The sequence below is a fragment of the Marmota marmota genome, unplaced genomic scaffold (assembly GCF_001458135.2).
Source record: "Marmota marmota marmota unplaced genomic scaffold, marMar, whole genome shotgun sequence".
NCBI classification, from domain to species: domain Eukaryota; kingdom Metazoa; phylum Chordata; class Mammalia; order Rodentia; family Sciuridae; genus Marmota; species Marmota marmota.
In genome coordinates, this window is record NW_026000240.1 from 2077140 (window position 1) to 2102752 (window position 25613).

A 25613-nucleotide genomic window follows, 5' to 3' on the forward strand; every position below is an offset into this window, starting at 1 on the left:
AAAAAAAAATATATATATATATATATATATATATATATCCCTTTTAAAGTCTATTCCTAACTGATAGAGAAAAGTACCTTTTATAGAAAAACCCCAACTAATAAATACAAATGTATAAAGTTAGGGGAGAAAAATCAACATTTAAAAATCTTAAATGAAATAAGAGATTCAGCAAAAATCAAACCAGACCAAGGCAAGAAATTTGAATAAACACTCACAGAAGCAAAAGGAATAAGACATATAAAAAGGTGCTCACTGGCTAGGCTTGGCAGGCAAGTCTATAATCCCAACAACTTGGGAGGCTGAGACAGGATGATCATGAATTCAAAGCCAGCCTCAGCAATTTTGCAAGGCCCTAAGCAACTCAGTGAGATCCTGTCTCTAAATAAAATACAAAATAGGACTGGGATGTGGCTTAGTAGTCAAGTGCCTCTAAGTTCAATCCCCAGTCCCCCAAAAAAGAGAAAGGGGCTCTTTTAAAATATATATATATATATTTTTTTAGATGCTGACAGATCTTTATTTTATTCATTTATTTATATGTGGTGCTGAGAATCTAACCCAGTACCTCACACATGTGAGGCAGCTGCTCTACCACAGAGCCACAACCATAGCCCCAAGAGAAAGGGGCTTATTAATCTTGTCAATGACAGGAAAAGGGAAAAAAAAACAATATGAAGTACTTCTACACTCATACCAGAATGGTTTAAACTATTAACAAAAAGACTGATAACAAGTATTGGCAAAGATGCAAAACAAAACTTGCTCAGACTGATAGTAATTATGAAAACATGCATAATCAATTTTCAAAACTGTTGGCATTATGTACTAAAACTAAACAAACACACAACATTTTCACACTTGGGTATGTATGTATATACTGGTGCACAAGAAAACATACACAATCAGTTGTTATAATTTGTTTGTTCCACTGCAATTGATATATCAGGAAATAATCATAACAACACAAATTTAATGTCTGCATGCACAATTCATTGATTTTTTGATATACTCACAGAGTTGTGCAATCATCACCGTCAACTAATTCCTGGACCTATTAGTTGTCGTACCACGTCCTTTTCCTTGACCTGGTATATTCACCATGCAGTGATTCATCAAGCTATCCATTCAAGATTTTTGTACCTTTATGTATGCATATTCAACAGCAATTTGATAAATTTTAAAGTCAATATTTAGAGGACTTCAGATAAAACCTGGTAGTCTGAATATATACTTTTAATTCTACTACCTCCTAAAATTACTTAAATTGAAGATGGATTATTTCAAAGCATTAAATCATAAGCTCACGAAAAAAATAGAATCAAACTATCTCCCTAAAGAACTCAGTCAGATAATTCCCCTCCTCCTAAAATGAACTCAGAAGTGTTTAAAAGTAGGCCTGTAAATGACGGCACAACTAAAGCAAAAATAGAACTGAAGGAAGACCAAGTGTGTATTCTTTCAGACATACCTAACTTCATTGTTTTCTTTTGACAGAGTCATTCTATATACCTCCTGACATGTAACAGGCTTACATTTGACAAATATTAATGCTCTTCAACTTAAAATAAACCCATTGCAAATTTAAATTATGGTAAGGTAGCCAGGTGCCATGGTTCACACCTGTAATCTCAGCAATTTGAGAGTGAGGTAGGAGAATCTCAAATTTAAGGCCAGATTTCACAACTTAGAGTGACCCTGTCTTGAAAAAAAAAAAAATACAAAAGGGCTGGGGAGGCATCTCAGTGAAATGTCCCCAAGTTCAATTTCTAATACTGGGCTGGGGTTTGCGGGGGAGATATGATGAAAAAGTGAAAAATGCATTTAATACCTGGTCTACTGAACATCACAGCTTAGCAATGCAGTACTCTGCAGAGTATCTGTTTTCACCCATGTGATCACATCGCTGACTAGGGGCTGTGGTTGGCTGCTGCTGCCCAGTACCACAAGAATGTATGAGATAGCATGCCAGTAGCCCAGGAAAAGATCAAAATTCAAAATTTGAAGGATGGCTTCCACTGAATGTTTATCATTTTCACACTATCACAAAGCCAAAAAATTCTAAGTTAAATCATCAAGTCAAGAACCAAATACATAAAATTTATATTCATGTCAATTCTGTATTAAATACCATGTTTTTGTCTAATGTCTTACTGATACTCATTTATATTGTTTCCTTATTGATTTTTATGAATATTACATAGAATGATACAATGAACATCCCTATACATGTATCTTTAATAATTTTTGTGAGTAAATCTGTAGCACATGCTGGATCCAAGAATATGGGTACTGTTGTTTCTCAAATGATCACACCACTGTACTCTCCCTACTAACCGTATGAGCTTATTTCCTCACATTTAATGTTTGATAATTAAATTATTTAAGAATATTCTTATTGACAATTTAATTTGTAGTTTTTAAAAGTGAGGTTGTACATCTCTTCACAGGTTATTGGCCCAGGTATAGTTTTTCAACAAACTGATGGTTCACATCCTTTGGTCACAAATCCTATTGAATGATGGCTTTTTTCTTAGTGATGTTTAAGAGGTTTCTTGGGTTGAGATGGTTGGAAATTAAGGAAATTTGCCCTTTTTCATTTATTGATAAATTCTCTTCCTACTGTATCAGCTCTCGAGATACAAAAGTTCTACAATTAAAATTTAAACAACTAGTTGAAGTCCACAAAGAAATTCTAAGTCAGAATTCTAAATTTTTTAGTTTTTGCTTTGTAATTCTTAGAAAAGCTTAAAGTTCTACAATTAAAATTTAAACAACTAGTTCAAGTCCACAAAGAAATTCTACAGTCAGAATTCTAAATTTTTTTAGTTTTTGCTTTGTAATGCTTAGAAAAGCTTTCCCTATTCAAAAATTATTTTTTAATTATTTTATAGCTTCTTTTTATTAAACTTTGAATAACTATTCCACTTAAAATGTATTATGAAATCAGGAACAGAATACATTCTTTTCTTTTAGACTACCCCATTAAATTAGACAATTTCTCCTACTTTTATATCTTGCTTTTTTTCAGTCTCATAACTATTCCTTATTCTCTATTTCTTAATCTCCTAATTCACTTAGAATAGAACTGCTTTTATAAAAATAAGACATGCTAATTATTTTTAAAAACAGCAAAAAGTACAAAAAAAATAAATAATCCCATCACCCTAAAATAAGCATTATGCAAACATTATCTCAAACATTTAGTGAGGCATACCTTCAATGAAAAGATATAACAAAAAAAACCCCAAAAACCCACAAAACTTTAAGAAAATGGGATACTCATGTTATTTTAAAATAAATAGTATTAATTTTAATTTTATTACATTAGAAGAAACAAAGTTACAATGTCAAAATGTAACTGACAAATGAGGAGCTGATGAGAGTGAGATCAGTTACCAACTATTAAAACAAATGAAGAAAACTTGATATATGTTTTAAAATGCAAAGATTTGCATCACTGTAAGAGGCAAGTCTTTCTAAAACCTGATTAATCTCCAGTACTTTTTGAAGAACTAAATGATAATCCTATGAAGGCAAATGGGAAGCAAAAAAGATAAGACCATGTTGCATATAATTTTGTCAGAAATTTAACTGTGTTATCCAAGAATTTAGTGCACAAGTAGAATAATAGCCTAAATTTTATGTCAGCAAGATAGTTTTGGGTTTTTTTGCATTTGTTCTAACTTGGGCCAGTGAATTAAAGTCTTTCCCAGTCATAAACAACACTGAAATAAGAGATCAAGTCAATCATCACTTAGACAAATTTCAAACATGTTACATTTTCAGACTTTCATTTTTCAGGTATTCTGTCATCTCTGTGATAACAGTACTTTGTAGTAATTGATCTTAGCTTGCTCACATTTGACACACAGGTATTATTCCCTCTTTTAAAAAATCTAGGATTGATGAACACACTCCAATGCTTCCCTTAAAGTTCATCTATGAATGGGTACAGATGTCAAACATTACTAAGGCATTTTCCACGTGCCAAGCCTTAAAGCAACATGTTGTAATCTGTATTTCCTTTTCATCCATTCTCCAAACTAATAAGATATGACACTCATCATCTGTAAGTTCTCATTTCTCCAATAATTTGAATTCCTTTTGTCATGTCCAGAAAATATCTTTCAGGAGGTGCAGAAATGAGGGCTGCACACAGGTAAGAGTGCTTCATAATTTTATAGAAATTGAAATGTTTCTAATATCTTTTTTTTTTCATTGCAGTGTTGGGGATCAACATTTGTGCATGCTTACCAAGCGCTCTACCACTGAACCACATCTTTGGTCCACTAATACCATTTGTTATAAAACTCAATACACTGTTGATTTTTCTTACTAAAATCTATATAGAAATAAACTTCCAGCTTACAAAACTATCCATTTGTTATACCTTAGTGAATATTTAGTTTCACTGGTTGTACTGAGACAGTCATTATCTAAACAACCTATCAAAATGTGCAAATTGACTGCAAGAACTTTTGTTTCCTAATCACAGGTCGATATCATTATACAGACAATAACAAAAAATATACTAAGTAAATAAAAGTTAATGCTCTTGAAATTTAAAATGTTTTTTATAACAAGTTTTTTAACCTAGGACTAAGACAATGTGAAATAGAAATATGTTTAACGGTCAGCCGTTTTGAGCTGCTATAACAGAAGACCTGAGAATGGGTAATTTATAAAAAAAAAAAAAATATATATATATATATATATATATATATATTATATATTTCTCAGAGTTCTAAAGCTGAGAAGTCTAAGAGGTAGTTGGTCTGGTAGGGTCTTCTTGCTTCATCCTCACATTTCAGAGAGCAGAGCTAAAACCTGTGTGAAGCAAGCCTCTTTTATAAGGTCCTTAATCCCATTAAGGAGGGAGAAATCCCAGGAACTAATCACCTTTTAAAGGATTAATACTATCACATTGGCAACATCTGAATTTTGGAAACAACACATTTGAACCACAACCAATAACTGATTACAGACATTTAAAATTTTCATTTGAAACAGGCCACGGAAATTAATTATCATTAAAACAAATGATATATCAACTAAAGAAGGGAATGTTAACGGAAATTATCCAAGAGAAAATAATAAAAAAACATTTAAATAAGAGTAAGAAATTAATGATACATGCACAATTTAACATGAGAATCTCTAATCAGATTAAAGAGAAAAATGTAAGGTCATATCAGGATTACTAAGAACTGTAAATTGGGAGGTCTAAAATCCAAAGATAGACTTGCACAAACTAGCTGAATCAGCTGGGTAAAATCATTTTCTTCTGGATCTCTTTTCTCATCGTTAAAATCAGATGTGCTCTGATTCATCCTACTCTAGAATTCTAGAGTTCTGTTACTTAATATAAAAGCAAAAACTGAGAAACTGTCTATTTCATTACCAAAGTGCCATCTAGTTTCTGCCCACCACCATTTTTCCCTGACTTATTACTCACCAAACAGAAGTTGATTAAATTTTCCAGGCACTGTATTGTACTAACCAGAGAGACTAGAATCAATTTAGAGAGACAACCACTTTCAAATGACTAATGTTTCTCAGGCAGAATCCTCGTTACAAAATACTTCATATCTCTGTTATACCATATCCAATGTACTAACAACAGTATAGCACCACAACAAAAGAATGTTACTGACATTGTTATTAAAATCCGGATGGCTTTAAGACTAGAGTTGTGGCTCACAGGTAGAGCGTTAGCCTAGCATGCATGAGGCACTGGGTTCTATCCTCAGCACCTAGCATGCATGAGGAACTGGGTTCGATCCTCAGCACCACATGAAGTAAAATAAAGACAATGTGTCCACCTATAACCAAAAAATAAATATTTTTTTAAAAAATCCAGATGATTTTAATTACAGAAAAATGCAGAAACCAATTCTGACCTTAAGGACTGTCAGTCTCTAGTGAGTTTTAATGCAATTCCCTCCAAGCCGAGGAAGAGAATCCCTGGAATAACTAAAGGGCTCAGAACCACAAAACTATAATCTATTTCTAGGGGAGAACACCAGAGCAAAACCACCTTTTCAAAGTACAATTTCCATCTAAATTATCACACAAATAAAACCTCCTTGACGTCCATAATACAAAATACTTGTTATTAGTCTAAAGTAAGTATTTTAGGCCTCAAATCACTCTTTAACATTTTAAGACAGAAGCAATAGATATTCTGAACTTTTCTTTTCAAAAATACTTTTAACTCCATTTTCTTTATTCCATTATAAATATTTCCACAAAATATTCATCTTAATCAAATGAAGGAAAAAAACTTGGTAATCCAAAGAAAACAGTTTCAGAAAAATTTATCTTACCTCTACACTAGGGCTAAGGCTGTTTGGCAGTGTTTCTGAAGTCACAGTAGTACTTGGAAGGCTGGAAATTTCCCAGGTATTCACAGGCTGAACTGGTTCAGACTGCTTTGAACGATCTATACATTTTGGATTATCCAATAAGGTCACTTCATAAAATTCTTGAATATCTAGAGATGAGGAAAGGAAAAGAAAAATTCAAATTATTGACGTTTCCAATTAAACTATATGATGCTAAAAAAAAAAATTTACTCTAACTAAAAAAAAAAAATCCAATCTCACAATGTACTTCAATAGTGAATATTCCATATGTCAAAATCATATCAAAATATGCCAGGCCCAGGATGGGGAAATAGCTCAGCTGGTAAAGTCCTTGCAAGGCTCTGGGTTCAATCCCCAGCACCACGGGGAGGGGGGAGGGGGAAGCCAGGCACAATATAAAAGTCACAAGCATTTTACATTTCTAAAGGCAGTCTTGGGTTCAAATCTCAATTCATTCATTACCAATTAGTTACATGTATAAGCAAGGTACTTAACCTCTGATAACTCACCTCTTATTGTGAATTGTTCCAAGAATTGAGTGTAATAAAATGCCTAGCACAATAACATACAATAAGTTCCTAATAATAGGCAATATCATTATGAATCCTGTAGATATGAGCTGTTACCAATATTTTACATCTTCACCATTAAAATCCAGGCTGAGAATATAAATCTCTGAAGTGGTTTTAACTGACTTCCTAACCAAAATAAAACATTAAAAAAGAAGTAAGAAATCAAGAACTAGAAAGACTCTTAGATATCCTCTAGTCTGAATATTTAAAAAGAAGAAAGTTAAATATTTTACAGTATTTTAGAATCAGTTAAAAGCATAACAAGGGCTAGGGTTGTAACTCAGTGGTGGAGCATTTGCCTCCCTTGAGTGAGGCATTGGGTTCAATCCTCAGCATCACACGAAAATAAAATAAAGGTACTGTTGTCCATCTACAACTAAAAAAAAAAAAAAAAAAAAGCATGACAAAACTCTTAAAGAAATTATAAATTTACTTAAAATAACACAGTATAAAAGATCACAATACTAGAATTATATGAACTTAGTATACTAATTATTCACACTGCACAGAAGCTCTGAGTGGTAGTTGTATAATGTTTAGAGTCACAGGACTGAGTTTTTTATTCACTTATTGATATAATTTTGAACTAATTTTTTCAAAGGGAGAATTATTTAACAGTAAAAGTGGACATTTTCCTGTATAAAATCATGCACAATACATTTAGAACAACTTTGACTTCTTGTTTATTATTATTTTGAAAGCATTATCTCTTTTAAAATCCAAACCTCATAAGACAGTAGGAAAAAAGTACTCTCCCTTTTCAGTTTTAATAGCCAGCAGAAATGTAGAACTTTACAAGTAAAGTCTAACTAAAAAATAATGTTTAAGCTGGATGCAATGGTTCACACCTATAATCCCAGAAGCTCAGGAGGCTGAGGCAAGAGGATCACAAGTTCAAAGCCAGCCTCAGCAAAAGCAAGGCACTAAGCAACTCAGTGAGACTCTGTCTCTAAATAAAATATAAAAAGGGCTGGGGATGTTGCTCCCAGATATTAAGCACCCCTAGGTTCAATCCCTGGTACCAAAAACAACAAATAAACAACAACAACAAAAAACTAATGTTTGCACAGTAAGTATAGTATTAACCTACATCACAAGGTATTATGAATATTACTGGATAAAATTGTGTGAGAAAGCATTTTATAAACCAGTAATCACTGTATAAAACACGTTAACTATCACAAAAGGAAACAAAAATTTAACATCAAAAAATCACCTACAAAGTGTGCTTACCAAAAATTGTGTAATCCCAACCCAAATCAAGTTTTTGAACCCAATTTCTGTTAACAGGGAATATAGAGAGAACAGATGAACAAGTTTAAGGACATCAAAAGCAAGCGAAGAAACAAAATTAGAAAATCGTGTATTTATGTACATATACATTAGAATTCCTACAGTATTTTGCTCCCAAGAACATTGGATGAATGTTGAACAATGTCTAATAGTAAAAGTGGGCATTTTCCTGTATAAAATCATGCACAATAACACTAAGAACAACTTTTGCTTCTTGTTTATTATTATTTTATTATTAATCATCAATATCTCAAGGTAAGTAGCCTATATCACTGAGAAATTTTATTTTTATTAACTCTTGTTAACATTTCAACACAAATTCCTGCATGACCTTTCATCTGAAAATTAAAAAAAAAAACATTGCTATATTACCCTTTAATAACACCTCTAATAAAAATCTAGATGCTAATTAAAAAAAAAACCCAACTTTTTGCAATGAAATAAAAATTTATTTGTTTGTTGTTCTGATACCAAGTATGGTGGCACAACTCAGGAATCTGAGACAGAAAGATAAGTTTAAGGACAGTCTCAGCAACTCAGTAAGGCCCTAAGCAACTTAGCAAGACCCTGGCTCAAAATACAAAATAAAAAGGGATGGGGATGTGGCTCAGTGATTAAGCATCCCTGGGCTAAATCCCCAGTACCAAAAAAAAAAAAAAGTTCTCTAGCTGCACTAACCAAGCTTTATGTGGCCACTGAAAGGTGACCAGTATAAGGAACTGAATTTATAATTGTATATAGATTTAATTAAATAGTCATACATAATTAGATACTACTGCACAGGACAACAGAGATCTACACTAATACAATTCTAACACGGTAGCATTATACTGAACTAGTATATATTGAACTAGTATAATCAAGGAATTTCATATGTGAATTTTTCAAAAGTTCACCAACATCTTGCTTCTTGTCAACTGAAATGCCTCCATTCTACGTCCTACATTCATATACTGAACAGTCCTTTCTAATTTGCTCTAAGTTCCTACAACAGAAGAATCAAATATCCATCTTGGATGGGTTCAGTGGCACATGGGTATAATCCCAGCTACTGAGGATAAGGCAAGAAATTACAAATTCAAAGCCAGACTGGGCAATTTAGCAAAATCCTGTCTCAAAATGTGTATTTTTCAAAAGGCTGCAGATGTACCTCAGCAATAAAGCATTTGCTTAACGTGTTCAAGGCCCTGGGTTCAATCACAAGTACCAAAGTACCAAAGTACGCACGTGTTCGCATGTCCATCTTAGTTTAACTGTATCAGAGTTAAAAAAAAAATAAGCTAAGTAAACACTCTTTAGGATGGCTATTATAAAACAAAAAATAAACAATAAAACGAAAAGTAACAAGTGTTAAAAAGGATGTAGAGAAATTGGAACCTTTGTGCCTTGCTGGTTAAGAATGTAAAATGATGCAGCTGCTGTCAAAAAATAATAGGGGGTGGTTCCTCAAAATACTACAACCAAGAATTAGGATGTGACCCAGCAATTCTACTTCTAGATATATATACCCAAAACAAAAAATTGAAAGCAGGGGCTAAAATAGATTTGTACACCAATGATAACAGCAGACTTATTCACAGTAGCCTTTTAAAAGGTGAAAATAATCCAAACATCCCTCAAAAGATAATTAACAAAATCTGGTATGTACAATGGAACACTGTGTAGTCTTAAAAAGGAGTAAAATTCTGATACATCCAACAACATGAATGAGTCAATCTTTGAGAAGTAAAATAAGCCACATAAAAGAATAAAAATTATATAAGTCCACTTATGTGAAGTGAAGTACCTGAAATAGGTAAATTCATAATATAGACAGAAAGTAGAACAGTGGACACTAGAGGCTGAAGGTAGAGTGAGAGAATCAGAGTAGTAGGAATTATTGCTCAATGGGTACAGTTTCAGTTTGAGTTGATGAAGAAGTTCTGAAGATGGATAGTGGAGATGGTCTGCAGAATGTGTTTAATGCTACTGATATATAAAATTAAAAATGATTAATATGATAAACTTCACAATATGTGTATTTTACCACAAAATAAGCTGAGTAAGAGTCTAAAGGAGCGCTTAAATAAGCAAAGTGCATGGGATTCAACATGTGGGTTTAATACTTACTTAGCTATTTAGAATTCTATCTTACTGATACTGCCACATATTCCCAACTGTAAGATTATCATTCTTGCCTAACTAAAATCAAATGCAAAAGTACTGAAATATTTTTGTAATATTTCTGCAATGTGGCAAAGTCTGTGATATGATAATTTGTTGTAATTATCATTTTCCTTAAAAAAAAAATAATACCTTTAAATCTTGACTAATATTCCACCATCCTGACAGTCTCAACTTCGTAAGTTTATACATTTTATTTTATTTATTCATCACATTTCTTTATCTGTAGGGTGTCCCACTACTATAGTGATAAATAACATAATAACCGTTCTTCAGAAACTCCCCATTACAATTTCTTCAGTTATGTCAGCTGAGTTTTTTTGAAAGGAGCATCTAATCTAAAAGTGCACTGTCTGGAGGGAAAAAATGCATTCACATCTAGTTGTTCTTTTGAGAACAAAATACCTGTGCCACTGGCCCCCCCATGTTATCAGCAGTCTTTGGATAATTGCATTTTACATGTCAAAAGAGATTACACCACAGATCTTAACTATAAGATTTAGCCAAAAGACTGGTTAGAACTTATCATAGCAACAAGTTAAGTATTTCCATAAAACGACATTCTAGGATTCAAATAATACTTTTTACCACTTCTTTACTAAACTTTAGTGGGGAGAGTTCTAAAATAAAATACCTAGCTTAAATAAAACAGAAGTTAACACCGAAAGAGAAGTCAATAGAAAACAAATACAAATGGTAAGTCCTACTATAGTAGAATCTTGGATATTTCCTGAAAATCTAATACGGCAAAGTGACACAAAATTCAAGTTATTTTCAAAATAACTTTGTGAAAATAATTAATGAGTTCATTCTAAAACACTGAAGTTATTCAACCAAAAGATACCAATGTGGTGAATAAGTTCAAAAAGAGGATTAAAAAAATTAAAAGGTAAGATGTGATACAACAATAATGTCTTCAGAAAATAGAGAAAGCTGAAGGAAAAAAAATATATTAACCCCTCAGTTTTTCAATGAAAAACATCTAAAAAGAGTGGTAAAGTGCTTGCCTTGCATGCTCAAGGACCTGGGTTCAATCTCCAGCGCTGCCAAAAAGACCCCCAAAACCTGAAAAATATGGCTATAAGATCCTACAGAAGGTTAAACATATTTATTTTAAATTTTTATTAAATGTGTGCACAAAAATTTCTCGATCTTGGTTTATAGAAATCAACCTGTGTGACCAGGCAGGGTGGCACACACCTATAATCCCAGCAACTCAGGAGGCTGAGGCAGGAGAATTTCTAGTTTAAAGGCAGCCTCAGCAACTTAGGAAGGCCCTAAGCAATTCAGTGAGACTCTTAGTAAAATATAAAAAGGGACTGGGGATGTGTGTGGCTCAGTGGTTAAGTGCCCCTGGGTTCCATCCTTGGGAAGGAAGGAAGGAAGGAAGGAAGGAAGGAAGGGAGGGAGGGACGGAGAAATCAATCTGCATGTTTCAATATCCAGTGTCAATAATAAGGGCTTCTCACAATTTTATATACATACACATTATGAAAAACAAAATATGATTACAGCAAGCTATTAATTAAAAGTCACATATCTTATTACTATTTTATCAGGAACTTCCAAGTTTACTATCCTACGTAAGATAACAGAGTCCTTCAATAAACTTAGGCAAACATTTGAGTTCAACTTCCAAACTTAAATCTTTACTATGAAACTGTAAAAATGATGAGATAGTACAGGAAGACTCAAAAGGATTGCCATTTAATAGACTGAGTGATTCCAAATAGTTCACCTAGATATACACAAGACATAAATAAAACAATTACATTTTTATTTATTACCCTGAAAAAAATCATTTCCTTTGAAAATAATGATATGCTTAAGAATGCAAGAAAATGCTAAAATATACATTAGGAGAAAATTACATTTTAGATGACTCACAACTAAAAACATTAATTTTGCTGGAACCTGTTGGATCTGTCTTTACCACAGTCCAGTCCTCATTTTCACAGTATGAGAGTGCTTTCTTGGTTTTGGACTAAACTGAATCTCTACAAGTACAGTTCCTGATCAAAGATCTAAATTTCAAAGCCACAAAAAGTTCTAACACATACATGAAAAAATTCTCAATTATTAAACTTGAAGGCACAAAATCCAATGTAAGACAGTAAAATAATTCCTTTATTAAATTCCTTTATTAAATTAAAAAATGCCTTTGGAAACCTCCAAGATAACTAATTTCAAAAGTCTCTAAATATAAGTAAAAAGTTTTCATTGCCTTTATTACTTTCTTACTAATTCAAAGTGTACAAACCCTGGAAGTCAGAGGAATTACAGAATTACAGGAATATCCTCAAAAGGGGAGTAAGACATGGAAGGAAGGAAATTTTCAAATAAGCAGAAATTCCCATCATCCTAAACAGAAAAATTGACAAACATAAAACATTTTTCAAACTAAAGAAATAAGGCAATACTAACTCACAATCAGAACAAAATCATAATTGCAGACCCAATAATATCTAATAATATAACACAACACAGATGACATTTCTAATCTATAAGAAAAAATTTTATTTGATGGAATAAAAAAAAGCGACAGAATGACCAAGACAAGACATGAACAGGAGAAAATATTTGCAAAACACTTATGTGAAAAAGGACTGGTATATTAGAAAAACTCATAAGACTCATCAAGGAAAAAAATTATCCCATTTAAAAAAAAAAGGCAGAAGACATCAACAGACAACTCACTAAAAAAGATGCAGAGATGGCAAATGAGCACATAGAAAAGATGTTTAACTCAAATGTCATTAGGGAACTGCAAATTAAAATGAATAGAGAGCACTAAACACCTATAAAAATAACAATAACTAATACCTGAAGTACTGACAACACCAAATGCTGGCAAGGATGTGGAACAACACATCACTGATATGAGGTAGAACCATTTTGAAAGAGTGTTTGGGCAGTTTTTCTTAAAAACTAAATATGGTAATACCATATTGGCTAGTAATTATGCCCACTGGTATTTACCCAAATGAGTTGAAACTTGTGTCCATTAAAAATAAATAAATAAAAACCTCCAGCAGTGGTGCACGCCTGTACTCCTAGAGGCTCTGGAGGCTGAGGCAGGAGGATCATGAGTTCAAAGCCAGCCTCAGCAATGGCGAGGTACTAAGCAACTCAGTGAGACCCTGTCTCTAAATAAAATACAAAATAGGGCTGGGGATGTGGCTTAGTGGTTGAGTACTCCTGAGTTCAATCCCTAGACCCTCCCCCCTCCACAAAAAAAGCTACACACAAATGTTTACAGCAGTTTTATTCATACTGATAAAACATGGACGCAATCAAGATGTTCTTTAATAGGTGAGGAGATAAACCATAGAACTTCCATTGGAGTACAATGGAGGTTCTTACTCAGCAATAAAAAGACATGCAGTATCAAGTCATAAAAAGGCATGAAGGAAACTTAATGCACAATGCCAAGTTGAAGAAGCCAATCTGAAGACTACATACTTATAATTCCAATTATATAACATTTTAGAAAAGGTAAAACTATGGAAACAGCAAAAAAGATCATGGTTTCCATGAATTGTGGGAGGACAAAGGGAGGAATGAACAAGTGGAACACAGAGGATTTTTAGGGCCAACTATTCTATATGACCCTGGCAAAGATGATACAAGTGACAAAATAACACATATATATGCCAGATCTGTCAAGGTATAATGCAAATAGTGAATTCTAAAGTAAACTATGAACTTTGTATAATAACAATGAACTAATGACTTGTCAATTTTATCAATATACCATACTAATGTATAATACTGATATTAAGGGAGGAGGTGAGATGAGGATTTGGGAACTATACTTCTCCTCAAATTTTCTGTAAATCTAAAACTAGTGAAAAAATGTTACTTAATTTTTAAAAAAAGTATGAGAGTTAACAAATAATAAATTTATATTGAAAATATTAAACAAGCTCATACTTTACATGAAATAACTTCCAAATGCCTAAACAATTAAAATGTTAAAAAAAAATCTTGAAAAAACTGAATATAGGTGAATGTTTTTATAATCCTGGGGATAGATTATAAAATTGGGATGATACCAAGGGCAGATGACACAAAGACAAATATTGATAAATGTAACCATAAATAAACATCTGTTTTTTTAAAAAAATCCAAGTTGAAAACAAATGACAAGCGAAGTTATTTACAACTTACATGGCAGACAGAATTGATATGCCTAATATAGACTTTAACCTCTAAGAAAAAGGAAAAAAAGAGAGGCAGGGAGTGCCATGACATAGATAACTCACAGAAGAAAATAACTAAAGGAATTTTTTACATCTTTGGATATTTAATCAAAGAAATGCACAATAAAACACCAAAATGAACAAAGATATATTCCACATATCAGAGCAGAAAACATTAAAATGATATAGGTAATACTCTATTATTTACAGCATGGTGAGTCAGTCATTCTTCCACATAGTACCTAAAAAACTAAATTGATATGATATTCCTAACAGTAAATTATTTAGCAAATTAGATCAAAAGCTTTAAAATGCATACCTCCTTTGGCCAAGTAACTCACTTCTAGGAATCTGTCCTAAAGGTGAAATAATGTGAAAAACAATACACATATATAAATGCAATTTTTATAATTCAAAAAAATTACAAACCTAATGCTCCTAGGGAAATAAATCATTAGTAAAGCTATAGAAAAAAAATCTATTAAGCTGGTACAAATCTACTGAGATAGAAGATTATGGGGCTGGGGGATACAGCTGTTGGTGGAGTGCTTGCTTTGCATGCACAAGGCCCTGGATTCAATCCCAGCACCACAAAAAAAAAAAAAAAAAAAAAAAAGATGAGGCATGTCATAAAAACCACAAGGGCAAGCTTGAGAGGGACCCCACACTGGCTAAATTTGAGACAATCTGAGCACCAAAATCATTAAGGATGGCAACAAATGGTAAACCACTGAAAGAAACAGAAGTCTGCAAGTTTGTGACAGACCAAGAAGGAGTGCTTCTGATTACAGTAAAATGCCAACTATTAACTGGAAAACGAAGAGAAGTGCTGCTTGCTGTCAGAAAACTGTCACTTTTCAATAATCATAATAAAAACTGTTCAAATAAGAATCATCAATGGATGCTAAGTCTAGGTATAGTTTTGCTGAAGAGCAAAAGTGTTTCCCACCCATAATGCTTATGAGATGCAAAGGGAAGAGACTACAGAGAAATAAGAATACGTAATTGGGAAATTAAAATTACTGCTGGTCTTGGGAGGCTAAGGCAGGAATATTGACCAGTTGGAGGCTAGCCTGGGCAACTAAGGGAAATCCTGTCTCAAAATTTAAAAAATTGCTGGGGATGGAGCTCGGTTATAGAGCATTCACCTATCTAGCATGAGGCTGTAAGTTCAAGCCACAATACCACAAAATTAATAAACTAATTAATTAATATTACTAAGGAAGGGCAGAGGACACTGGGTACCTCTTAGATATAAGCCAGTAATACAAAATCTGATTATAACCCCAAGTAAAACTCAGATAAACACAAAATGAAAAACATTTAATTTTTAAGAGTAGAAGGGAACTATATTCCCAGATAAAAGGGGAGTTAAGAGACATGAAAACTAAATATAATACCTGGCCCCTAGTCTAAATCTTGTACTGAGGAAACATTTGACCCCCAAGTAGATAAAATGCTTTTACAATTCTGTGATTCCAAGGTTCAAAAGAGAATTTAACCAGATGTGACACAATCAAAACACTGCATTAAAGCTGTAATAAGCACAACTACTAGCAAATAACTCAATCTAATTAAATCAAAAATACCAAGTAAAAAGTTAATAAAATTCTCCTTCAATTACATAAAGGTTTAGCCAATACTCTATGTCCAGTTATTCTTGCTCAAACTTAGCCTGCAAAGTTTCACACACACAAGTTAGCAACAGACTGAAATGTATAAATTACAATAATTAAACACACACACACACACACACACACACACACACAGAAATGTCATTCTACCACTATAGCTAGAAGTTCCCAAACCTTGATTACTAAGTACATAGAAAAATTCCATCATTACAAAAACAATTCATTATAAACTTTCTCTTTCAAATTATTGGAAAAAAAAAAAGACCACTGACCCTACAAATCAACATTTGCCTTAAATATGCACTAGTGTGCTTTATTATATTTAAAACATTCAGCTTTGAAAATAATGATAAAGATTCTAATCACTGAAGGTAAGAAGCGGCTTAAGGTTAATTCAGTTCAATTTCTGGCTATACAACTCTAAGTGTCCAGGAGCAAAATTGCTCATTTCTCAATGCCTCAGTCTTCTAATCAATAAAATGGTATCCTCACCTCATTGGTGAATACATACCTCACAGATTCTGATGACGAAATGAAATACTTGTATTAGCACCTAAAAGTGCTCAATAAATGTTAGCCATTATTTTTACTTAAAAGAAATCACATTCTCACAATGATTAAGATGACTATAATAAAAAAATTTTCTTTAAGAAAACAAGTATTGTCAAGGATATGGAGAAAATGGAACACCATGTACTGTTGATTGATTGAAAAGTGGTGCAACTCCTATGGAAAACAAAATGGTGGTTCCTTAAAAAATTAACAATATAAGTTCCATATGATCCCACAATCCCACTTCTGATTATATATTAAAAAGAACAGAAAGTAGAGCTTCAAATATTTTTACACACTAATATTTATAACATCACTATTCATAATAGCCAAAAGAAGCAATGTAAATATCCTTACATGAATGAATAAATAAAATGTGACATACGTACAATAGAATATTATTCAGCCTTTTAAAAGGAAGGAAATACTGTCGTCTACTACCACAAGGAGGAACCTTTAGGACTACATACTAAGTAATTATATCACTTAACAAATCACAAAAAAGACAAATACTGCATATTTTCACTTATATGGGGTGTCTAACATACTTAAATTCACAGAAATAAAGTAAAAGGGTGGTTATCAGAGGCAGGGGACAGGGGTGAAGGGAAAAGGAAATACTGTTTTATACATTTTCAGTTTTGTAAGATGAAAATGTTCCAAAGATCTGTTTCACAACAATATGAATATACTTCAACTTTCTGAATATTACCTTTCAAAATGGTTTACATGGTAAAGGAGTAGTACTTCTGACACCTGGTATCTACAAATAAGGGCATGGTAATGATCTTTACCATATTTATAAGGTCTAGTGAAACTATTAAGAGTTAATAGAGCAGCAACAAATGAATCGGGAACTAAAAAAATTCACAATGTTATTACATTATCCACCTTAATGCTAAAATACCTGCACAAATAAAATAAGATTGCTATTAAAGGAAACAATCAACAAAATTAGAAAGGCAACCTGGAGACTGGGAAAAAATATTTGCAACTCACATATATTCCAAGTGGTTAACATCCAGAATTTATAAAGAACTCTTACAACTCAATAGCAGAAAAACAAATAACTCAATTAAAAAATAGGCAAAGGACCTGAATAGTATTTCTCCAAAGACATAAAAATGGCTAAAAAGTATATGAAAAGGTGTTCAACATCACTAATCATCAGGGAAATGCAAATTAAAACCACTTAGAGAGATCTCCTCATACTATAAAGATGGCCATTCTCAAAGAGTCAAGAGATAACAAATGTTGGTGGGGAGAAAAAGGAACCCTAGTACAATGTAGGTGGGAATTTAGATTGATACAGTCATTAAGAAAAATAGCATAGCAGGTCCTAAAGAAATTGGTATACCCAAAGGAGATGAAATCACCACCTTGTAAAGACACCTGTACTTCCATGTTCATTGCAGCATTTTTCACAATAGCCAAGAAATGGAAACAAACTAAGTGTCCATCAACAGATTAACAGGTTAAGAAAACATGGTGTCTATGTTTAAATACACACACAAAATTAAATAATTAGACTTTAAAAAGGGGATCCTACTTGCCATGACAGGGATGGACCTAGAGGACATTATGCTAATTAAGTCAGACACAAAAGGAAAATGTTGCATGATTTCACTCTTATATGTACAATATTTAGAGGGGAAAAGGGTTCAAATACACACATTGAGAATGAAATAGTGGGGAAGGGAGGGACAGAAAATGAGATTTAAGCAAAAGAATACAAGAATAGCAGATATAAGATGAACAAATTTCAAAATTTAATGCTCAAAATGAGGACTAAAGTTAATAAAATCAGACAGTATTATGAATTTTTCTTAGATTCTAGCTGTTTTGTCACAAAATAAAAGTAATTGTGAGATGATAGGTTAATCTTTTCACGTAAGTAACCATCTTATGTATTCTACCACATCATTTTGTAAGCCTCAAATACACACAATAAAATTTATTTTTAAAAATAATTTTTAAAAACTTGATATTCAGGCATAAAAATAGGAAAAGAAGAACTTAAATTATCACTATTTGCAGATGATATGATTCTATACCTAGCAGACCCAAAAGGCTCTACAAAGAAACTATTAGAGCTAATAAATGAATTCAGCAAAGTGGCGGGATATAAAATCAACACGCATAAATCAAAGGCATTCCTGTATATCAGCGACAAATCCTCTGAAATGGAAATGAGGACAACCACTCCATTCACAATATCTTCAAAAAAATAAAATACTTGGGAATCAACCTAACAAAAGAGGTGAAAGACTTATACAATGAAAACTACAGAACCCTAAAGAGAGAAATAGAAGAAAAGATCTTAAGATGGAAAAATATACCCTGTTCATGGATAGGCAGAACTAACATCATCAAAATGGCGATATTACCAAAAGTTCTCTATAGGTTTAATGCAATGCCAATCAAAATCCCAACGGCATTTCTTGTAGAAATAGAGAAAGCAATCATGAAATTCATATGGAAAAATAAAAGACCCAGAATAGCAAAAACAATGCTAAGCAGGAAGTGTGAATCAGGCGGTATAGCGATACCAGACTTCAAACTATACTACAGAGCAATAGTAACAAAAACAGCATGGTACTGGTACCAAAACAGGCGGGTGGACCAATGGTACAGAATAGAGGACACAGAAACCAATCCACAAAACTACAACTATCTTATATTTGATAAAGGGGCTAAAAGCATGCAATGGAGGAAGGATAGCATCTTCAACAAATGGTGCTGGGAAAACTGGAAATCCATATGCAACAAAATGAAACTGAATCCCTTTCTCTCGCCATGCACAAAAGTTAATTCAAAATGGATCAAGGAGCTTGATATCAAATCAGAGACACGCCGTCTGATAGAAGAAAAAGTTGGCTACGATCTACATACTGTGGGGTCGGGCTCCAAATTCCTCAATAGGACACCCATAGCACAAAAGTTAATAACTAGAATCAACAAATGGGACTTACTCAAACTAAAAAGTTTTTTCTCAGCAAAAGAAACAATAAGAGAGGTAAATAGGGAGCCTACATCCTGGGAACAAATCTTTACTCCTCACACTTCAGATAGAGCCCTAATATCCAGAGTATACAAAGAACTCAAAAAATTAGACAATAAGAGAACAAACAACCCAATCAACAAATGGGCCAAGGACCTGAACAGACACTTCTCAGAGGAGGACATACAGTCAATCAACAAGTACATGAAAAAATGCTCACCATCTCTAGCTGTCAGAGAAATGCAAATCAAAACCACCCTAAGATACCATCTCACTCCAGTAAGATTGGCAGCCATTATGAAGTCAAACAACAACAAGTGCTGGCGAGGATGTGGGGAAAAGGGTACACTTGTACATTGCTGGTGGGACTGCAAATTGGTGCAGCCAATTTGGAAAGCAGTATGGAGATTTCTTGGAAAGCTGGGAATGGAGCCACCATTTGACCCAGCTATTCCCCTTCTTGGTCTATTCCCTAAAGACCTAAAAAGAGCATGCTACAGGGACACTGCTACATCGATGTTCATAGCAGCACAATTCACAATAGCAAGACTGTGGAACCAACCTAGATGCCCTTCAATAGACGAATGGATAAAAAAAATGTGGCATTTATACACAATGGAGTATTACTCTGCATTAAAAAATGACAAAATCATAGAATTTACAGGGAAATGGATGGCATTAGAGCAGATTATGCTAAGTGAAGCTAGCCAATCCCTAAAAAACAAATGCCAAATGTCTTCTTTGATATAAGGAGAGTAACTAAGAACAGAGTAGGGACGAAGAGCAGGAGAAGAAGATTAACATTTAACAGGGATGAGAGGTGGGAGGGAAAGGGAGAGAGAAGGGAAATTGCATGGTAATGGAAGGAGACCCTCAGGGTTATACAGTGGAGGGGGTAGAGAGAGAGGAGGGGAGGGGAGGGGAGAGGTGGGGAGGGGGGAGGGTGGAGGATGGGAAAGGCAGCGGAGCACAACAGACACTAGTATGGCAATTTGTAAATCAATGGATGTGTAACTGATGTGATTCTGCAATCTGTGTATGGGGTGAAGGTGGGAGTTCATAACCCACTTGAATCAAAGTATGGAATATGATATGTCAAGAAATTTGTAATGTTTTGAACAACCAACAATAAAAAATTAAAATTAAAAAAAAAAAAAACAAAACTTGATATTCATTGCAGACCAAATACATAAACCACACTCAACTCACTCATCTCTAAAGCCAGCCTGATCTTGAGCCCACGATCCTGTGCACAAGGAAAGTAGATGTGTTCTCTGTTCCCACCAGAAATAACAGCAGAGGTCTGAAATCTCTAAGGACCACCAGGATCATCTCAGATCCCATATACCTTAGAATCAGAAGTGACCTGAAACCTTTAGACCTGAATATCTGAGTGTTTCTGAATGTACTCAAACCATATCTTGATGTATCTTCCTCAAAAACTTTTCAAATTTAAGTACAGAAAATGGAAACACAAAATCAAATACATAAAGTTCTCAAATTGTTCTCACCTAACTCAGGGGGTAAAATTAGGCAGACTTTATATTTCATTTATACAAAAATAATCACCAGATAGGTTTCAGGAATAAATATTAAACAAAAGTGCAACTCATGGTAATATTTGTGTGTGTATCTAAATATTCAGCTCTAAAGAAACAACTTATCAGCTGAAATTCTAAAGTTAATAAAAACTTCACTACTTTCAGCAAATTTTAAATCTTTAAGTCATCATTCAAGGATACTACTAATGATTTCCATATTTCATTAAACTGAAAATATATTATAAATTATACTATCATTTCATATGCCACTAAAAATGCAAAAAAAAAAACCCACAGCCTATTATTAAAGATGACATTTCATTTTAAGAATACATCCCAAATCGAAAAATACTAAACTATTTTAAAACTATTATCTTAGAACATATGTAGTGCAGTACATACATGTTTGTTTCTAAGTAACTCCAAGGTACCAGACACCTAGTACATGGAATATACCCACTACAGAGAGGAAAATCAATATTTCCACATAATTTTTTTTTAAATGCATAGAAAGAGTAAATATACAAACCACCAGTTCAATCAACAATCAATGCTGGTATAAGTTCAAAGATAGTCAACATCCCAGATAACTAGATAATTCACTAATTTGTCTAAGCAAATTATTCCCAAACCACAGAAGTTAAAACACCTTAACACCAAATGACTTTCAAGTAACTCAGGTGGCCAAGACACATGCCTCCTTTTAATCCAGTAATCTACAGGTACTAACTCAGAAGACAGAGTGCCACCTACTGAAGAAAAAACTATTAATCCAGGATTATTCAGTACATACTATGGACACAATGGATTGCTCTTTATCTTAGGGCAATTTACAGGTTTAACATATATTATGATACTATTTCATAAACAATGGCAAAGCTGCAAAGCAAAAAGGCAGAAAAATAAATTTTTACTGGTCTAAAAATTTTCAGACTGAGAAGCAAACACAAAATTCAGTAGTTTCAACAATTAATTACAGTATGGAAACACAAAAACCTTACTAAATTTATCTATTTCAAAATTCCTAAAGACCTATTACTTTTCTTACACCAAAATTTGATACCACATCCTATAAAACATTAAAATATAAGTAAACTCAAATATCAAAGTAAAGTCACAACCAATGAAATTATACAGGACATATAGATTGACAAATACAAACTTGAGTAAAAAAACTCCCAAAGTTCAATTATGCATAAGAATAAACATTCAAAAGAGTATGTCAAAAATACCTCCAAACATAGCAAGTCCAGTCCCAATCTAGGGAAAAATTAAGGGTAAATTCTGTTTACTCTATTACCACTTTATTTTCTCAAATCATGACCTTTCCACACAATAAGATTATAGTCTACCTCACTATGTCTAGCATATACGTAAAAAGGGATATACAGTCCTACTGCTTTTTTTAAAAACTGACCCTAGGTTTAATGTTGATCTAGAAAACCAAATGATTAAAAAATGATCTTCCTCTTCCTTTTTTTGCTGTTTTTCCCCCCAGAACAACCTATTTGATTATCCACTTGGACTTTAAGCTTCAGCTAAAATAAAAAGAAAGAAAAAGTCTACTAATCTAAACAAAAAAGGAAAAATATTGATAATTTTTTAAGAAGGATGACAGGTATATGGCAGTTCATTATATTGTGCTATTCTCAATGTATGTTTTTAAAAGTCTATAATAACGTTAAATTTAAATTTTTTTTCAGGTGTATCAAGAGGTCTTCTCAAAAATCTTAATTCTAAAACAAATTTAGTAGAGTATCAATTTATCATTTGACAATGTACACCAACTTCAAAGTAATCTTCAAATTAAATCAATCATCAGTTGACATATATAAGGAAACACATGTAATGCAATGAAGTATATTTCTTATTTTAAAATGTTATATAGTGTTAAAAAAAAAAAGTAATCCTCAAAACTAGAAAAAACAGATTTTCTAGTTCAGTAGTTTGCTAATTTTGCAAGGTACGTGAAGAAAACGGTCAGAGACAGACCACCTTGTTTTATACATTGGAGATTGTATACAAAATCTAAGACTTTGGAAAAAAGGATCTATCTAGTTTTAAAAGAAAAGGGTTTAAAAACCCACATTTTCAGTTAATTTTGTGGCCTAAAAATGTTAAATAATTTGTATCATATCATTCAATCACTGGCAGTGTCAGGAATTAAACTCAGGACTACTATTTGTCCAATTCTTTAAACCAATGCACAACCTCAAATTTAAGTTCCAGTTTAAGAATTTGAGTTTCAATTTTCCTGTCTGTAAAATAAGATAATTAGACAGGACCATCTCTAAGATTATTTTCCAGGTATAAAATCCTGACTCCACAAATGCCAGTAATAGAGGTCTATGTTAAGAGAATGAATATTCTTAAACATGGTTGAATGTATCAAACATCTTCAAGAACTTGAGAGAAATACAAGTCAAATACAGAAATAAGCTAAGAGTAATTCAGTCATTACCTTTTGGGTCCTGAAATATTTACGCAATTTCCCAAACTTTTAATAGTTAATTCTAGACATAACACTGTTATCAAAAACTGCTAAAAAAAAATCATAGGAAATGTTTTTTGGTTATTGGATATTTTTAGAAAGAATACTGTCCAAACTATGAAAAACACAAGTCATTAAAGATGTTCAAGTTTATGAATGTCTCATGTAGAACCAAGTACATCTTTCCCTAAAGTTTAAAACAACTGAATTCAGAGAAGAATTAAGCCTAGCTGACACATAATGGCCACAAATAAAATTTTAATTCCCACCTATTAAAGCCTGAAAGAGGTTGCTCTGAAATATGTTAATAACCCGTTCTATGGAACTTCTGAGCTGTCTATCTTCAGTTTGGCTTAGTTTTGAACGATACTCTTCCAAAAGGTGCAATGCTCTCTGGGTATCTGAAAAGAAAAAAGGAGTTTTATTAAAATTATATGTATTTACAAGAAAATATTACTTGCTAAATGATCCTGCAAGACATCTAAACAATTCCCCAAAATCCTCCAGGTCAATTGCTATTACTATGTTTATGTATACATACTCCCTAGTATGATCAAGAAAAAATGTAAACATATCACAATAGAAAAAACAGGAACGTGAGCAGTCTGTAATAAAAACATACTAATAATTTACAATAGTAATAGACCATCTGATCAAAGTGTTAGCAACCTAGTTTCAGATTACCTGATAGGCAAATGCAGATTATCTACAATTTGTCATTATAATCCAAATTTTAAGAGTTTCAAAATATCAGTTCTTAGTATCTCACTGTTGCTCACAAAAGTGAAAGACTAAAACTCAAATTCTGGATTTATAAAGGCATTTCCGAAAAGGGGGTAAAATTGTTTCTCTAACCACTAGAGAGATGTCAAGAAAGCTAAGTTTAACAAACATTTCGGTGTCTCCACCTTTTGAAATGATGTGAGGCAAGTTACACTAACATTTTTAAAACTGCAAACACAAAACAGATGCACAGTAAAGCAAGTGACATCCACAAGTGTTCCAAAATAAATTCTCACCTTGTTTCCGGACCGGCATTTTTCTCCAGAATCAGGAAGAGGGCACACACCTTTAAAAACACAAAACAGAAAAAGAAAAAGAACTAAAGAAAAGAATGTCATTGTAGTTAAACTAACATTTCCCCATTAGTCTCGAAAGGAAAAATCCCCGGCCATATTTCAAAAGCCCACCTTCCAAAGTTTTCCCAAGTGAAAGGAGGAGCCTCAAACCTAGCAGTGTCAGCCAATGTAAGAAGGCTTCTTTCTAGGGGTGGGTTCCCCTCCAAATTAAGAGCAGACAAAAGTCCGCTTTCAAATTCTCCTCGAAAGCTTCACCCCTTCCAAAAGGCACTAAAAGCCTAAAAGGGGGGGGGTCACCTCTCACCCCACATAAGTATCCACCTGCTACTGCGGGCGAGTGGCTTAAAAGGCACTCCAACCCTTCGCCCCTAAGCCAGCTGAGGCCGAAGAGTGCGCTGAGAGGGATCCGATGGACTGGCCACCTCGCCCCGCTTGGGCCCCCCTCCTCTCGCTTGCCTTTCTCCTTGCTCGCCTCCTCCGGGCTACTCCAGAGGGGGCCGGGCAGGGCAGCGGCCACTCTCCGCGACGCCCTCGCACAGCACATGCACACCTCCGCGGGCCCCCACACCTGCGGCGCCGCCACAAAGTTCCTGTGAGCGGCGGGCACCGGGAGCTGGGGTGCGCCGGGGCCCGACTCGGAGCAGCTCCTCCGCCCTACCCCGCTCCACGTACCCCCGCCCCGCCCCGGGCTGGAGGACTCAGCTGAGGGGGTGAGGG

The 25613-nt window shown here is 33.6% G+C and overlaps 1 protein-coding gene across 22 annotated transcripts in view; it reads right to left on the bottom strand.

Annotated features, from left to right (window-relative positions):
• Dlg1 (discs large MAGUK scaffold protein 1) overlaps nt 1-25613 on the bottom strand; it is a 274457-nt gene that overhangs the window by 248050 nt on the left and 794 nt on the right. For 17 of the 22 annotated variants that reach the window (XM_048794414.1, XM_048794407.1, XM_048794408.1 and 14 more), the window contains exons 2-5: nt 25353-25613; nt 24837-24886; nt 24087-24218; nt 6330-6496 (exon numbers count right to left, since the gene is read on the bottom strand). In XM_048794414.1, coding sequence (XP_048650371.1) covers nt 6330-6496; nt 24087-24218; nt 24837-24855 — 318 coding nt within the window. In that variant the 5' untranslated portion in view covers nt 24856-24886; nt 25353-25613. Of the gene's footprint in view, nt 1-6329; nt 6497-24086; nt 24219-24836; nt 24887-25217 lie in introns of all 22 variants that reach the window. The other 5 variants (XM_048794406.1, XM_015486833.2, XM_015486840.2 and 2 more) reach the window with 5 other exon arrangements.